At 30.9% G+C, this 18,509-nt stretch overlaps 1 protein-coding gene across 4 annotated transcripts; it reads left to right on the top strand.

The window, feature by feature from the left end:
* The first annotated feature begins 3,477 nt into the window (after nucleotides 1-3,477).
* Nucleotides 3,478-17,305, top strand: LOC107440013 (Golgi apparatus membrane protein TVP23 homolog A). Of its 4 annotated transcripts, none has more exons than XM_016052777.5 (6): nucleotides 3,478-3,700; nucleotides 5,632-5,700; nucleotides 8,833-9,067; nucleotides 10,837-10,962; nucleotides 12,802-12,930; nucleotides 15,995-17,305. In XM_016052777.5, exons 2-6 carry the CDS (start codon nucleotides 5,636-5,638, stop codon nucleotides 16,064-16,066), a joined length of 627 nt encoding a protein of 208 aa, XP_015908263.1. In that variant the 5' UTR covers nucleotides 3,478-3,700; nucleotides 5,632-5,635; the 3' UTR covers nucleotides 16,067-17,305. The 4 variants fall into 4 exon arrangements, with proteins under 4 accessions (XP_015908263.1, XP_015908261.1, XP_015908262.1 ...); XM_016052775.4 differs by having other exon boundaries at nucleotides 3,658-3,797; XM_016052776.5 differs by having other exon boundaries at nucleotides 3,676-3,913.
* The last annotated feature ends 1,204 nt before the right edge of the window (nucleotides 17,306-18,509 follow it).

Below are 18,509 nucleotides of genomic sequence, written 5' to 3'. Positions count from 1 at the left end.
CAATGTAAATATATTCCTCATGTTGTAAAGATCTCCGAAGCGAGAAAATAGGTTCAATAATTATATTACGTAACGAGCTCTGCTTTGTGTGTGTTTCAGCAACATTTGGGGAAGAAGAAAACCTCTTCACGTGCTTCAGAACCCGATTTTGTTTATATTGAGAGCAACGATGAGGCCCATATGAAGTAAATATTTACATTGTGGCTTTAAGCTCCGTTTAAGAGTTCACTTATTAGTTAGGTCACAAAATGAAAAGTTGACTGGTTATCTATTACGATCCTTTGAGCGATAAAACTATAATTATCGGTATAAAACTTGTTTCCAACTTCCCAAAGACTTTTTTTTTCACTTTATCTTAGGTTTTTATTCAAATTCAAAAAGAGATTTAATAATGCCGTAACTGAAATACTATAAGAGTGTTTTTGACATTTTTGATGTAAGTGTACGAACTGGTGAAAAACTTAGAAACGAACGATGCACTAACAAAATGCATAGAACTGAGGTAATCACTCAAATTTTATGGCAGCAAAACTCTGGAAGACGAGAAGAAAAACCCTCATTGAAGTGCCAATAGTCGTAAATCAATTATTTAAGAAATAGTATTGAAAAGGAATTTTCTTTGAACATTTTGGAATTATCTTTGAACTTGTCTGGAACTTTCAAATAGACTCCAAATAAGAAATAGTTCTTAGTCATTTAGAAAAGCTGACATGTATGAGGAAATTATTAGCAAAGTAAGGTAAACCCTCGAGTTGAATGATTGATAAAAACAGAACTATCCTGGTTGCTTAAGTCAGAATGTTTAACACATCAATTACCGTAATCACATAAACGTGATCACGCAATTCTCCTTTCACTGCCCACAGCATCATATAAAAAATGAACCTTTCTGACACTAGTGGTTCAAAATCACACGAGCATGTTCTAAATATGGTACTCTGGTATTAGGATGTATGTACGCACTCTATAGCACGTATAGTCTTGGAGCGTGCTTGCCTGGGGAAGCGCATTTTTCACCTTCAGCCTATCCTAAAAGGGTTAAAGACAGAAGGAAAAGAATGTATATGCGTGTTTAAACTTATCTATAGCAGCAACAAATATGTTGCATTTTATTCTATACGTAGCTCAAAATGCGTGTTTAGGAAAATGGACGCAGTAAAAAACGTTCTTTTTTAAAGTTCTACCCAAATTTAAGAACTAAATGCCGCACTTCGTTTCATAATGGTACTTACACAATCATTACAGGTCAAATCTGGAACTTCGGTGGCGGATATTTTACTGATGGATAGTCTACTTTTACTGATGGATAGTCTACTTTTACTGATGGATAGTCTACTTTTCAGGATAGTCTTCGTATTCAGTGCACAAAACGATTAAGTAGTTTAAAAAATTTTAAATTCGTACAATGTCAATTTAATACTGATATTATAAAATTACAAAACCTGGGACAAGCATGTAAAGAGAACTGTTAACTTTAAATTTCTTTAAAAAAAGAAACCAATTCTTAAAAAAAATTACGAAGTGATTTAGACAAATGGTCATCTCATTGCGAATTTATTTGAATCCATTTTATTCCTTAAAAAAGAAAAACATTTTCATAAAAAAAAAGTTTGAAGTTATTGTGCCCATTTTCGTAAATGCGCATTGCTGTGTATATTTTTTTAAACACATATTTTGAGCAGCTGTATCCATTTTTTTAAACACATATTATGAAATGCGTCCAAAGTACAAAGCTCCCCGACGTTACATTTGTTACAGCTATAGAAAATTTAAAATACTTTATTGAAAACTTCTATACATTCCTTAGTAGCCAGATACAGCAATTCAAACGTTGATTAATGGTTAAAATACATTAAAAAATTTGATGTCCTAAAAATGAGCAGTAATATTTAAAAAAAAAATAAAAATAAGAAAACTACATTTTTATTACTGAAACAATTTTTGCTATTTCATCCTGTGATAAAGTATATATACAACTGTACTATAGAGTATGTACAAGATGATTAAGACTGAATTTTTACTGAAACTGCATGATCAGTTAAAATTTCTTGCGAGGTTGAACTCTATATGGAAGACTAAACCTTCAAATCATTTTACGCTGGCTTTTTGACCCTATTTAATAGTTTTATTCTCAAATCATAAGTAAACGTTAAAAGTTTGTTAAACAAACACATAAATGCGAAAACCTCCTTTAGGGTTATATTCAAGTTTACACATAGTGACATAAGTTGATAATATAAAATTCGGATTGATGAGACCGTGCATTTTCACTATTCGAATTCTCAAGTTTAAAAAAAAAATTTTAAAAAAAATAATTAAAAAAAAAAGAAAAAGAAAAAACAATTTAGTCTCTATTAATAATTTTTTAATACAAAGTTATTTTTTTTAAAAAAAATTATGTGAGATAAAATCTCTTTTAAGCAAACTATAGAATTGTTACGAAAATTAATGCATAGGTCATGACTAGAGTTTCTGATATCTAACTCTTAAGTTAGAGATGTTCGGTCCACTTCGAGTGGGTCGTTGGGTTACCAAAGTCCCGCAGTGGACTGATCGTTAAGACACGGTACCCAGCAGATCTCCGAAATCAAGCATCACTGGCTGTGGTCAGTGTGCGGGTGGATGACCACTTGGATCAGTCTGCGTAAGGACCGAGGGTGTGGTGTATTGGCCCTCGCTAAACTGCTCTACCGTAAAGTGCTCGACTTCGAGTGCAGGTCGTTGGGCTACCGAAGCGGAGGTGCCATCCCCTCTTCAGGGGACCGAAATTGTGATGGCTTGTCTTTGAATCATCCTCAGGGATATTTCCCAGACCGTCGCCAATAGCCCATTGTGCAGCTCTAATGCGACGTAAATGAGCTATAACTATTAGGCTACCAAAGTGGGGGAGCCATCCCTTCTACAAAGGATTAAAATTGTGTTGGCATGTCTTCGGATCATCCTCAGGAATGTTTTCTAGACCGTCGCCAATAGTCCATTATGCAGGTCTAGAGCTGTGTAAATAAAGTATTATTAATACTCATTTTATCTGCGATTATCGGTATTGCGTTAACTGCATTCAGTAAGAAAGGCCGAAACTAAATGTAAGGTGAAGTGCTCGCGCATGCGTGAATCACGTTTCGCGTTAACGTGCGAGCGCATTGTAGTTGTTGTAGTTCATTTACGTTGCACTGGAGCTGCACAATGGGCTATTGGCGACGGTCTGGGAAACATCCCTGAGTATGATCCGAAGACATGCCATCACTATTTTGATCCTCTACAGAAGCAGGAGTGCCATAGCCTCTGCAGAGGATCGAAATTGTGATGTTGTTGAACATCAACAACATCACAATTTCGATCCTCTGCAGAGGCGATGGCACCCCTGCCTCGGTAGCTCGACGACCTGCACGCGAAGTCAAGCACTTTACGGTAGAACAGGTTACGCTTTACGTAAACTAACCGAAGTGGTCACCCACCCGCACACTGACTGCAGCCAGTGATGCTTTACTTCGGTGATCTGTTGGGAACCGTGTCTTAACGATTAGTCCACTGCGGGACACGTGCAATCGCATATAAAACCACCATAGTAGTGAAACAACCAACCAAATATCATTCCAATGAATGCGGTACATCATTTTGTACGTTTGGGTGGTTAATGCGAAACTAACATTAAATAACGCTTTAACCCTATAAATGCAGAACTGTAAACATTATTATGACGGTAATGTGATGACTGCTCATAAGACATCATAAAAAGTTTTATATTTTAATTTTAAATTGAGATAAATATGCTGTAAATTTTAGGAATTGATTTACATGTAATGAAAAGCATAGTTTTTTTTTATTAATTTGTGATTTTATACAATTTATGATTTCTTTTATTTATGCAGTGTTTATCGGAATCTTTTAACTAATAACATTCGTTTTGTTTTGGGTGACGTAGTCTATAATAGTTCTTATTTTACTTTGCATTCAATTTTTAGTTTATAACTAAGACCACAGTTTTGTAATTATAGTAGAAAATGCCATTTTTAAAAACATTTTTTTTTCCATGAGTATTGTTTTGTTCCACTATAACATTAAAACCAACATTTGTAACTGGCACTAATTTCAGTTTAGTTAGCTATTTAAACGCAATTGAGTTATAGTTTTCAATTTAGTCTTCTTATCTTCTGTTTACCTTTTATATTCAATATTGATCTTCGCGTCTTTAAGTAAAGATTTTCCTCGTATCTTCTATTTGCTTGTGTTTTAGGTAAAATATTGCCGAACTATTTCATCCGTTTAACAAACAGAAAATGTCAGCTTTTCCCAAATTTCCATTTTCTGTACCTGTAAAAAAATTTCAGTTAACGAACTGCTTTAGAAATAAATGTTTTTAAGGATGGGAGCATTCTCTCTGCTTGTGATTTGAATATGCTATCCTTCATACAGGATCATGTAGTTTCTAAATGCTTACATGTGTGTCAAGGGCTATCGGATACAATGAGTATGGCCCCTATAACAGCTTTCTATTAGCTTTCTGGCAATAAATATTTTTATACAATATTATTTAGAGGAATTTTGAACAATTCCATGGAAAGTAAGACAGTGGGTATATGTTTAAAAGCATATATTTTCTCTATTTATATTGAGATTATTTAATATTTATAGAGACATTTACTGGGATGGTGGCGAGCATTTTTAATTCAGTTTTGGAAACTGATAAAAGTTAAATGCTTACAAATTATCTGCTTATGATCAGTTAATAGTATATTAGTTTACATATACAATGTGTTAATTTAAGCTGCTGATGAACTTTTTTCTAATTTCATTTAAACCGGCTAAGACTATTTCAGTTTGAACTGGTAGAGGGACATCTACATAGAAATATAAGAATAAATTTTAAAATTCTATTTATTATGAATTATTTCGTAAATAATATTTACATATGTTTTTTAATAAAATATGTACTAATTTTTGGATTATATCCACTTTGCCCAGCTCTGGAATTAAATGGGTATATCAAAACATGTTATTTCAAATGCATTATTGTAAGCAAACAAACAAAATAGATAAATTATACTTCATATTTATTATATACGAATCTAATGTTTATAAAATACATCAAAATTTTTGGTAAAATAAATTTGATCGTTTGATTTTTATTTCCTTTTAAAAAAAAGCTTGATTTTATACCCAGTTTACTTTCACACACACAGACCCTAGTGGAAGAAATTTTTTTTTCTTCAAACTAATGTATTTTATCTAATTTTTAACTTAAAAACTTAAAGAAAACTAAATAATTTTCTGGGTTTTTTTTTTTTTTTTTTTGGAAAATGGTCTGGGAAATAAAGCATTTTCACAGCAAAAAATTTATGAATTTCAGTGCCAATTTCCAAATAACAATTCATTAAAGAATTTTGTTTGCTTTGCTAAATTATTATTTTTATTTTATTAGTAAGTAATCTTTTTTCTTATCTTTGTAAGTAAGAATTTGTGTAAATGCAAAAAAAAAAAATTTCTCAGTGTTATTAACCAATTACAACATCCTAATAATTTAATATATTTTATTAGAACTTTTTTAAATTCGAAGTTTTTAAATGTTGGCTGGACTTTAAGTTCTACTTTTTTTTGTTCCCTGTAATAAACTTTTCTTTTTTTTTACTTTAGAAAAATGATGAGAAATCCTGATGATGTAGCATTACACTTCTCAGATGATGCAAATGCTCTAACCAGAAAGTAATCTTAATTTTATATGTACATAATCTGCCTTAATTAATAATATGAGTGTGTATTTTTGAAAACATCCTCCAATAAGGTCTATTTTGTATGTTTTCCAACATCTTCATTTACTACAATGATTCCATTTTAATTTTAAACTTTCTCTTTTTCAGACATTACTATTAAAATTTACTAAAAAATACCAATTTAAAATTTAAAAAAAGCTCTACATTTCATGGTTCTTTGATGTTGTTAAAAAACACCAGGGACTCCCAATATTTCTTGCTAATAAATGATGATTTTTTTTAAAGTGTATAGTCATGTTCTATGCATGACCATGGTTATTAATGTGAATCATGCTATGGACAAAAAACCTACCAAACTTATATTACCATAACTTTTATTTGATTATCCGTGGATAACCTGTGGAAGATAACTATTCCTGAAAAGTGACCGTGCAGATTATAGGCTGAAACAGACAAAGCGCCAGGAATTTTCCAGCAACTAAGCAAATCCATTATATCTATTCTTCCCGTTAACTCGCGCCACTATCAAATTCATATTTTCAGAATTTAAAATGTATTATAATGGTGAAGATTTGAATGTGAAGTTCTTATAAAAATAAGAATTAACAGAGAGATAAATTCCTGCAAGTCGTTATGGGGAACAGGTTATTCCATTTTGTTTTGGGCCCTGTGGCAGAATTTTTTCTGACTTTCTGCGACAAACCTAATTAGAACTAATATCTTTCTGCAAGATATTTTTATCGTTATAAATGTATGTGTAATGAATTTATAATAATAGATGAAATTCGTGTTTATAAAATAAGTCTACATGCATAGAATAAAACTGTAATTTCATAATATAAGTTTACATTTCTTAATAAGTTTAAATTGTTTAAGTATAAATTTGTATAATCTTCGATAATAACGAAAAGTTATAAATGTATAGATCTGCTGACAAAAATTCTTACTAGAGCATAAATAAAGATTACCCAGAACCTGTAATAAGATAGAACTTATAGAAATAGCTAAGAATGGACAATAAGATTAAATTTATAAAACAAGATAACTGAATTCGAAGTATCAGTTTAAAACAGTATGATTTAATGTTTCACTATAGTAGTTATATCAGGTACAGAAACAAATCAGGTGAAAAAATTAATATTGAAGTTGAGTAATCAAAATAATAAAATAGTATTGACTATAACCGAATTCTAAAAGCAAAAAAATTAAAGCAATGTTTGTTTCAATTTTTTCTACATCTAATTAATTTTACCTAATTAATTAGATTCGATTAATATTGTACTGACTTATTGAAAGATTTTTGTTTTCAAAAAAAGGAGGTAAATAAAACTTTTTTCGTGATCAGATTAAGTTCAGAACGAAAAAAAATACACAGCGCTTGTGATTTCGCACTGTATTGTGTAAATATATAGCACTGATTCCACACGAAGTATGCAGAAGCAGTTTCCGACTCAATATGCTCAAGTCTATTCAACATCTCGAAACGAAATAGTCTTTATCAGTACTGAAACATCGGTATTAGAGCCATACTCATTGGATGCGATTTTTTTCGCATGCGTATAAAATGCTCTGTTCTCATAAAAAAACACAAAGCAAATTACTGCGCCAGCGATAGAGGCCGAAGTTGTCAAATTTCCAAAAATAGCTTAATAAAGGGGAAAAAAATTCTCCCCTTTTTATCTAGTAACTGTTTGTGTTGGAGATTAACGGAGAATAACGAGCGCTTTCTCCTTCCGCGGTACGCTAGAAAAAAAAAATATTTAAAACAATTCTGTAAGAAAAAAATTTTGCAGAACCATTATTGCTTCTGCAGAAATTTTTTGTTTCTGAAGAAAATAATTTTTTTTTTGTTGGTAAAACAGCTTCTGTTTCTGCAGAATTTATTTTGAGAACTTTTGCTTGTAGCAAACCAAAAATTTTTATTTCCCAAATAAAAAAAATCTTTCTGCAAGAACTCAGTCGCTTTCTGCGACAATGTCGCTGTGTCGCCGTGTTTCTGCCACGGGGGTTTTGGGAATGTAAATTTGGCATGACTAGACAAATTTAACTGAACAAAATTGTAGGAATTAAGTAATAATAGATAGGTAAAAGTTTTACTGTAAAAATGAAAATTCATTTTGTAATTTTTTATCAGTTTTGTTTAGGCTATACTTGCACCTCCGCTAATTTCTGCTTTTTGATGGTTTTTACCAAACTTCTGATTTTTGTTAAATTTTTATCTGATTTCCATGATAATACGAGAAAAAAGTTGGACATGGCGGAAGTAAATCCCAGCATAACACTATGATGCAAACAAAATACAATTATTCAAAACCGCAATTCGGAATTATATTAAAAATTAAAACAAAATTTTAAAAAGTATGTGAAGATCCCAAACTGTTGAAAATGTTATCAACAAAACCACATGGATAATAAAATCATCATAAATTAAGTGCATCAAAAAGTCATTCTTCCAAAGCTTGATTCGAAATTTCTAAAGTAGGATTTTCTATTAAATTGTGAAAATCCGTAGCAATACCTGACAAAAATTGAATTATAAATCCATGTGGATGAATTGTCAATAAGTGAGTGCGAAATGTGCAATTTAAAATTAGCCAACGAAATAATATCCAATTAAAACAATAAGATTTTAAATACTGAGTGAAAAACCTTTTTAATAACTACCAAAAAAATGATCGACTAAATCATGTGAATTCACTGTGTAATCATTGCTAATCAAAAAATAACTAACTGAAATGCATGATTCTAAATTAACGGTACATTGCAATGGCATATTAAAATGACAATATTTTAAAAACCGTGTGGAAATCTGTAACAAAAGCTGCGAAAATAGTGCAACCACGCAGACCATGTGGATTTATATGTTGTTGATTGAACTTGACATTAATTATTGTCTATTTAGTATTTTTTTATTAAATAAGGATGTTTTAATGTTTGTTTACCTTATATGACCTGTCATCTGGAGAAATCTATTTTCCTGATTTGCTGAAATTCTAAAAATTTTGGTTATGGGACTTTCCTCTGTATATAATTGACAAACCCTTAGTCTTAATTTATCTGCTTGTTGATAACAAAATAAATTTATTACTTTCTTAATAAGATTTGTTTAATTTCATGCTTGTAGGCACCCATTAGCTGTACTCTTCCACCTAGCATTTCGATCTTTAGCTCTTATTACTTATTTGTTGTGTGGATGGTTCAGCAACAGTTTCATATCAAGTTTTGTGTCCATTGTGTTATTTCTGTCTCTTGATTTTTGGACTGTCAAAAACATAACTGGGCGACTTCTTGTTGGTTTACGATGGTGGAATTATGTTGATGATGAAGGCAAAAGCCATTGGGTATTTGAATCCAGAAAAGTAAGTTCTTAGGCACAGTTTTTCATTTGTTTAATTCATTCGTGAACTTAAATTTAATTATTTATAACTGTAAACTTGTTCATTATGCAAATCTAAATATATAAGATATTGGCTAACATATTATTTTTCTCTGATATTGAAAAACTGACCCACTAAACCATTTTATTTCTAGCAGTCCAGTACAAAATAACCTCCATATAAAAGTTGTTAAAAATTGAAGAATAGTAATGTTGCTCAAAGATGAGCAAGCTGTTAAGTGATTAAAATTCATAGCCTCTCTTGTGGAACACAGAGGGCAGTCAGGAGAGTTGAAAATGCCTATAAGGCAGGATTAGCAAAATTCGTGATTTTTTTTAAGGGAAAAAAAATTTACATTTATCTCATTTAAATTGGATTTTTTTTATTTAATTCAGATTTTTTTTTTTTTTTTTAAATGTTAACCAGCCGAATTGTTCGATAAAATATATTGATAGTTCTTAATATTATTTAAAAACAATAGCAAAGCTAATATGTTTTCAAAATTATTTTTCGATTATTACAAACTAATCCCTGAAATAAATTGCTTTTATTTTTGTTCATGCTAAACAATCTAAAATTTTAAAGACATTTTATCAGTGTGATATATCCAATGAAGAGTAAATTAGTTTCGATCATAAAAAATTAAGGAAAAGAATTTTTCCAAAGTTTCTTTGGACCGAACAAATCTTTCATCAACATTGGTTAGCACTAACTACATATTTAATATAATTTAAAAACACTTTATTCAAATAAACATAAAACTGAATGGGTATAATTGAAATTTGTTTATTACCAGCTAATTGTTTAACATATGGCTAATTGAAATTTATAATTTAATGGTGTACATTTCTCCATTTTTAGTCTTGAATTTTATTTGTCTATTTTGAACTATAATAATTTAACCTATCATTAATTCTCTGGATAAAACCTTCATTATCAGTGAAATCAGATTTTAACAAGAATTGCACCCTAAAGAATATATTCATAAAAATATTTTCATCTTAATGATTTATATTTTTAAAAAAATTGTTTTAAATCTTGCCAACCCTGCTAAATGACGAATGTGATTTTGGCGATAGTCATGACCATTGAGTGTTCTAAAGTCTGTTGGGGGTGCTCATGAGAGTAAGGCTGAACCGCATTTTTTTGCATCACCAGTAGTTTGGTTGTTTTTGCAAATTTGTTGTTGCCCTCACATAGATGAAAGTAATTTGATTCTAAGGAAGCGCAAAAGGAGACTGTAGAAGCGAGCATCTTTTTTTTTTTCTCCTATCTTCCATCTCGTTTCCAGGTATACCGCTATCGCTTTGAATCCATTGGAAGAAAATTGCTCTACCATAGTTGAGTAGTTCATCAATTTTTTGTTTGGTTTTCTCTTCACATTTTGACTGGCTGCTTTACAAAGGGCAAAGTGAAAGGCTGGCTGACTGTGAATCAACAAGAAACAATGCATCATTTAGAGATGTATTGCGAATGGATAGTTGAGTAACTGACTGCCTCTATCTCAGTTTCTAAATTTGTGGCATTTCTACCAGTTGAGGCTGAGCATTCAAATAAGGTTTTCACAACAGAATCCTGCTCCATATGAAGAACCTTCCTGGAAGGAGCCATCAGTATAGATATAAAGCCAAAAAAGAGAAAAATTAGTCAAAGTGCATTAAAAATAAGTTAAAATAAATATATATAGTCACTATTGTGACTAAAATATAGTATTATTAATCTGATTATAATCTCGTGTTTTTTTATTAAAGGCTGAAGAGGCATCTCTTACTGATGCAGCAGAAGCACAAGTATTTTGGTTGGGCCTGATTATATGCCCAGTTATATGGACAATTCTCCTCTTCATTAGTTTTTTCAGATTAAATGTCAAATGGTTTGTAAGTATATGACCTTTATACTTATTTCTTTAAGTTTATTTTTTTACGCATAATTCAGAATTTGACCACTTGCGGCACAATAGGTTTGTGGTCAACTTAGATAGGTGGTTTCCTTTGGAGGGGAATGAGTCCCAGCTTTTTTTTTTTTTTTTTTTTATCATTTCTTATATCATGTTCTCCCTATATGTACTGTTATTAATTTTGTTTCTGTTACTCATATACAAACCTAGATAAAATGAAGAATTTCTGTAAGCAATTGTAATTAACTTTTAATTTTCGCGATATTAATTAACTCGTGAAACTAGTCTTAACCCTTTCGCCGTCACCTATTGTGGCAAAATTTGTTTTGATATCACCAATTTTTTAATTAATTTCTTAATTTTTATGAAAACAAACTCTACATTGTTTATTATAAATACTAGTATGCAGAGATGCCAACTTGCTCCGGACAGCAAATATATGTTTCAAAGTGGTAGTTTATCATTTGTGATTCTTTATTTAATAAATTGAATTTAGTCGATTTTTATCTACCACTATTTCTAAATAATTTGTAGGCTTATAAAATTCACCACTTTATCGTACATTTGTCAGGCTGTACCTTTTAAAAAGCAAGTAGAAATAGTCAAATATTTGCAAAATTTACTTTGTAGTTATTTACCGTTTTTTTAATTATTTTGATGTGTCTGGAGCAGTTGGCATCTCTGAGTATGCCTAAAAGTCAAAAGCAAAGACGTAATCATGGATTAAGTGCCGCTGTGCAAGACAGAGAAACAAAATATTTATATCAATCTGTGCAAGATTGATCTGCAGGTCAAGTTCGAAGATTTTTTTTTTTTTTAGTGAGCTATGCTTAAAAATTTTCCACAAATTTTAAAACTATTGACTTTGGCATAAAATAAGAAATTTCGACCCTTTTTTGTTTATAATGAATCTCATACAAAAATTCTGCAATGGTGGAAAATTTTTTGCTAACAGGGTTTGCACAGTTGTGTATATTATACATAACAGATTATCCTCGGAACAGATTTGTTATATATCTGAACCTAATCTTTGTCAATTTCTTTAACTAACTACTACTACTCTTTGACTAACTACTTGTGGCTAATTTTTATTGTCGTCATTTTTGTCATATGTTGAACACTTAATCAAATATTGCAACCATATTACATTCAAAGCTCACTTGTATTCTGGTCATTTTTTAAAATAAAAACTTTCATTTCATAAATAACTGCATATAAGTACCAAATGTTGCCCTCTGGTAACTATTTTGTTATGTGTTTGCAACCAATGCTAGAAACAATCAAATATTGCAAATCTATGAAATTAGAAGTTCACTCAACTTTAGCATCAAATGACACCTGTGTTCATGTTTTGCATTTCTTGAAGAGAGCTGCACCCTGCCCGCCCTTTTTTTTTCCTTTATATCCCATATAAGCCCTACCCTTTTTTCTTAATTCTTTTTTTTCTTCTCTTTTCTATAAAAAAGAAACATGTGTATTCTTTTCTGGATTAAACAGGTTTTTTCCCTCTTTGCAATGTCTCACTTGGTCCCTATTGTAATAACCCCACTAATTCCTAAAAAAGGTGCATCCACATCCCATTGTTTATTCTAGATTCCACACCTCATTCAACAGTGCTGAAAATCGTCAGTTTCAAAATTGGCCATCTTCTTCACTTACTTGTGCCTCACATATTTTGTCTGTTACAAGTTCACATGTTTTGTCTGTTTGCCATATTTAAGGGGGGAAAAATTACCATAAAGTTTTGGAACAATCTAGTGACATTTGTAATGATTTAATTGATAAAAGTTACTTAAAGTGAAGTATAAATTTTTTTCAGGTTGTTGTTATTGTTGCACTTGTTTTGAATGGAGCAAATTTATATGGTTATCTAAGATGCAGAGTGGGTGGCAATGAATCATTTGGTACAGTTGTCTCAAATATGATGGGAAGACAAGTTATTTCTAATGTAAGTAAATATTCATTGTGTAAATCTCAACTGTTGTTTGAGTAGAAATGTCTTAGATATGCCTGTTATTATAAGGTTTGTTTTATTGAAAAGTGAACTTCCATAGAATAGAATCCATCAGAAATAGAATAGTTTGGGCAAAACCAGCATTCATGTTTATAAAGAGAAGAGTGCTATTTATATCAACCAATTCGCTGAAAAATGTGTCCTCTTTTCTTTTGCACAGCCCTTATATTGTTTCTTAATTTTATCATTCTGTATAATTTCTCAGTTATCAAGCATTAATTTTCTTGTTTACGTACAGATTAAATTAGTATTAAAACACTCATTGTGCTCAATAGATGCTTTAGTCAGGGTTCCCAAGGGAATTTTATTTCAACTCCAAAAATCAGGGAAAGTTGCCATTTTCTTACAAAAACCTGGAAAATTCCTTCATTATACGAGGGCGTTTCAAAAAGTAAAGATACAATGGATCGCATTCCTTAAAAAAAAAACATTCATTTAGAAAACGTCAGTTACATCTTATTAACTTGATTATTTATTATTTTTCGACATTATCACCCCCGTTATCCAAACATTTGTTAAGTCTGTGCACAAGCTTTTGTATCCCACAGTCATAGAAGGTTGCCGCCTGTTATCGGAACCACATTTCTACTTCATCTTTGATCTCATCATCGTCGTGGAATGATTTTCCTCCAAGATGTGACTTCAGGTAAGGGAATAAATGGAAGTCGCTGGGCGCAAGGTCCGGGCTGTATGGCGGATGGTCCAATACTTGCCATTTGATTTGTTTGAGTAGTGCTTTGGTTACGAGTGCTGTGTGAGGCCGAGCGTTGTCATGAAGCGAGCGTACTCCATTTATCAGCATTCCCCTGCGTTTGTTTTGAATTGCCCTTCAAAGACGTTTCAAAGTCTGACAGTATGCAGCAGCATTAATTGCCGTTCCGGGAGGCATAAATTCTAACAGAAGAATGCCTTGTCTGTCCCAAAAAGCAGAAACCATGATTTTTTTTCGCTGAAATCGAAGTTTTGAAATTCTTGGCTTTGGGTGAATTCGAATGGCGACATTGCATTGATTGTTGCTTGGATTCAGGTGTATGGTGATAAACCCACGTCTCATCACCTGTCACAATGTGATCAAGGAACTCATCGCCTGCTTCTGCATAGCGTGTGAGGAAGTCGAGTGCAAAGCCCATCCTTTTCTTTTTGTGGTCTTCTGTTAACATTTTTAAAACCCAGCGCGCACACAATTTCCTGTACCCTAACTTGACAGTCACAACTTCGTAAAGAGTTGTCATTGACATTTCCGGTATGATCTGACGCAGTTCTTTCAATTTGAGACGTCTATTTGCACGAATTGCTTTCTCCGTTCTCTGAAGAAGGGCATCACAGATGGCCAACATATTCTTTGTTCGTCATGAATATCGGTCCTACCTTCAGAGAAATGACTACACCACTTCATTACATTTTGTCTATTCATAACGTTCCCAAAAACAGAAGCAATTTCTTTGTGAATATCCGCTGGTCTCTGACCTTTTGCATGAAGAAAACGTATGACGGAGCGCACTTTGCATTTGGCGGGATTCTGAATAGCCGCAACCATTTTAAACACGACCTACTCCAACCAGAATCAACGTTGAAATGCCGAAGGACCGCAAGGAGAAAGCTAACGGTTCAAGGTTAAATCCTGTGTTGCCAACTTGCTCGCCAAAATTTTTCTTTTCCTCTGGCCTACGGTGTATCTTTACTTTTCGAAACACCCTCGTACCTGAAAAAAAACCAGTCTTAAAATACTCAGTTATTGAGATTGCATAGCCCTTATATTGTTTCTTAATTTTATCATTCTGTATAATTTCTCAATTATCAGGCATTAATTTTCTTGTTTATGTACAGATTAAATTAGGATTAAAACACTCATTGTGCTCAAGAGATGCTTTAGTCAGGGTTCCCAAGGGAATTTTATTTCGACTCCAAAAATCGGAATAGTCGGGGAAAGTTGAAATTTTCTTACAAAAACCTGGAAAATTCCTTTATTATACCTGGAAAAAAACCAGTCTTAAAATACTTAGTTATTGAGATTCGAGTTAAATAATTCTAATATCTGTTACAGTTATTTGTTGAAAAAATTTTACATTTTAGACATACTGAAATGCTTCCTTCCTCATATTATGATATTTATTTTACACAAAAAATCTAATACTTGGCATAGCAAATAAAAGAATGCTAATTTTCTGATGAAAAATTTCGTAGTATAGATAAAATACGGTATGGATTTTCATTGAAATTTACCTGGAAAAGTCAGGGAATTTTTTTTTTTTTCTGAAATTGAGTGGGAACCCTGTTTAGTTGAACTCCTTGCATTTTTGCTCATAACGTGTATTCTATTTGAATGTATTGTATCATATGACTGCGTGGATTCTTTTGTTTAAGTATAAATTAAATTATGATTAAAACTTTCATTATGCTTACGAGATGTTTTTGTTGAATTTATTTCATTTATATGACTTTTTTTGCTATAATTTGTTATTGTAGATTTATTTTTTATTTTAGTTATAAAATATGGGAGCAAAGTAAATTTTGAATATATTTGATCTTTTAAACGGTTTAAATATTGTGAAAGAATTCAGGTGAATTCTTTCTTTGTGTTTGTTTTGTAAATAAATTGTGCTAAAAAAATATTACATTTATTTATAACATCATGATATGGTATTTAGAGTTTTAAATGATTAAGAATAAAATTTAATTTTAAATAGAATTACACTGGAAGAATCGGAAGTTCTTCCAGCCATTCGTAAAATATATGGGCCATTCTCTGATAATAGTTAAGTTTGCCTTTTTTACAATTAATTTCACTATATTTAATTTATTTTTTTTACATAAATGCAATTGCACACATCTTCAGTAGTGAAAAAAATTACAGTGTTCATAGAAACTTTTTGCCACTGAAGAATAATGTAAAGCTGATAATTAAAATAAGTTAATGTTAGTTTTTAATGTGTGGTATCAATAACTTTTATACAAATCATTAAAATTTCATTTTTTCTATTATTTTTATTTGTTTCAGATGTTTAACTCGTTTCGGAAAAAACCTGAACAAGCAGCACCGCCCAATAGGGGTTTCACCAATACTGTGTGAAAATCATTCCATATATATATGTTGAACTACACCGTTTTTTTATTATTGTGTCATAACTTTACATTTTAACTTCTGAAAAGTATTGAACTATTTATATTAACTAATAATATTTTTCTATTTAATTGCAAAATAAGTTGTTTATTTCTACCTTTAATAAATTACTTGTAATATTATTAACTAGTCCTTACTGAAAACAACTTATTTCTTTACTTCCTAATTTATATTCATATGTTTAATAACTTGCCTTATTTTTTAATGTATTTATTGGGTTTTTGCAAATTAATTTCATTTTTACTTTTTCCCTTATGTATATCAAGAAATACACACTTAAATTTAAACATAATAAGAATACCACTTGAAAAATAATGTATTTAATATGTTCAATATTAAAGGGCAAATTCTATTTGGTATGTAAGTCATTTCCTGAAAATATCTCAAATTAAATCTATTAAAAATTATATACAGACCAATCCAGTTTTGTGATTTTTACCAGACTCTTTCCTTCTTCCAGAACTTATCAACTATACTCTTCTAACCTTGTTTTCCCTTTAGTAGTCATGTTGATAACTTTTTGTTATGTTTATCTTATTCTCTCTAACTTTAATTATTTCTAATTTTTACAAATATATGAAATGCAGAAAGAAAAAAAAATATTATTTGGTATGAGAAGAAAAAATTTGCTAATACTTTTTTTCTCTTCCTTTTTTGCTCCTGCATACCATTGTTTAGGATTGTGATTGGGTTTTTTAACTAATACTCTAATCTTTGCTTACAAGTTCTTAAGAAAATAAACAAAACAAAAATTATGTAATAAAATTTTTTATTTAGCAAGTATTTTAAGCAAACATGCTTTCTATGTGAAACTGCAAACTATAATAAAGTCAAAAATTTTAATTTTGGAAGAAGCTGGAATGTATTTTTACCATCTGGACTGTAGATTGGCATACAAACTGTTAAGAAAACCCATCTTAAACATTGCAATGAACATAAAAGAATAATTAAAATGACCTTTGTAATAACTCACTATTTTGCCTACGCACTTTAAACTTGTAAAAAGAAAAGAAAAATATGAAACGTGAAAAGTTGTTGCTTAAAGGTTTTAAGAATTATAGTATTCTAAGCGTGTGGTAATCTATTTATTTTATATGTCAAATATTTTTTTGATATTATTACCTGATGTTTATGACTCTTGTGTGTATAAAGTTTGTATTTGAAATAAAAGTGTTTTATGATATTTAATATGTAGTTGGTCTTTTAATAATAATTATTTTTTCTTTGTATAAAACATTATTAATCAAATTCTGATGTGTGTTATATTTTTCTAAACTTCACTAGGGCTTATCAGAACATAAAGCTTTTGCATAATTTGCTTCTGCCAGGATTGCACTTTAAGTTGTTCTAGTCTTTAAATATTCATGGTATGTTCTCTGCTGGCATATGTAGGATCAGAAATATGTCAGAAAATCGAAATTTTCAAATAATATGTACAAGTACTTATCAGAAGTACTTTTTCTAAGAGTACAAGTTGTAAAATAAAAAACAGTACACTTTGAATAACATTTAATCTAATAATAGAATTAAGTTCTATTGTGAAATTTTTATAATCATTTAAGTGAATGAAACCAGCTAATTTAAGTTAGTTTAAATTACAAAATCGGACACTATCAGAGAATTTAAAGCTAAACATCTCAGATTTTCAATTACCTTATTTTCAAAAAATTGCCGCTTCATGATAAAAATGTTTATAAAAACAAATGCTTGTAAAAAATAAAAAGCTAGATAAGAACCAAAAGAAATATCGTTCTTAATTTTTTAACAGAAAAAATGTAAACATTAACAAACATAATCTGTATTTAATTGAAATTAAATCAATGTTAAAAAAAAACTAAAATAGAACATATTAAGATTTTTTATTTAAAAAAAAGGAATCATAAGATGAGTAAATAGATAGAAAAATATACACCGAGGAACCCATACATTATGACCACCCTGTTAATAACATGTAGGACTACCTTTAGCCCTCAAAACTGCTAACACCCGACGTGGCATTGATTCAACAAGGTGCTGATAAGTAGTCTGAGGTATCTGGTACCAAGCGCTTACCAACTGGTCCTGCAATTCCCTCACATTGCGAGAGGTAGTGTGGCAGCACGAATTTGGTTTTCCAAGTAGGGCCACAAATGCTCTATTGGATTGAGGTCGGGTGAATTTGGGGGCCAAGACATGACTTGAAAGTCACTGAAATATTCCTCGACGATTCGACCCTTATGACATGGTGCATATATCCTGTTGGTAAACATCATCCCCCGCAGGAAAAACTATTGCCATGAATGGGTGAACCTGGTCTGCAACTATGTTCAAGTAGTTTACAGACATCAGGGATTGTTCTATGAGGATTATGAGTCCTAATGTGCCCCCATGAAAGCATTGTGCCTGGGCTAGC

Source organism: Parasteatoda tepidariorum, chromosome 7 (assembly GCF_982258835.1).
Source record: "Parasteatoda tepidariorum strain Cologne lab strain chromosome 7, Ptep-v5.0, whole genome shotgun sequence".
Lineage (NCBI taxonomy): Eukaryota > Metazoa > Arthropoda > Arachnida > Araneae > Theridiidae > Parasteatoda > Parasteatoda tepidariorum.
The sequence above is the reverse complement of the archived record's forward strand: the minus strand, read 5'-3'. Positions and strand labels throughout refer to the sequence as shown.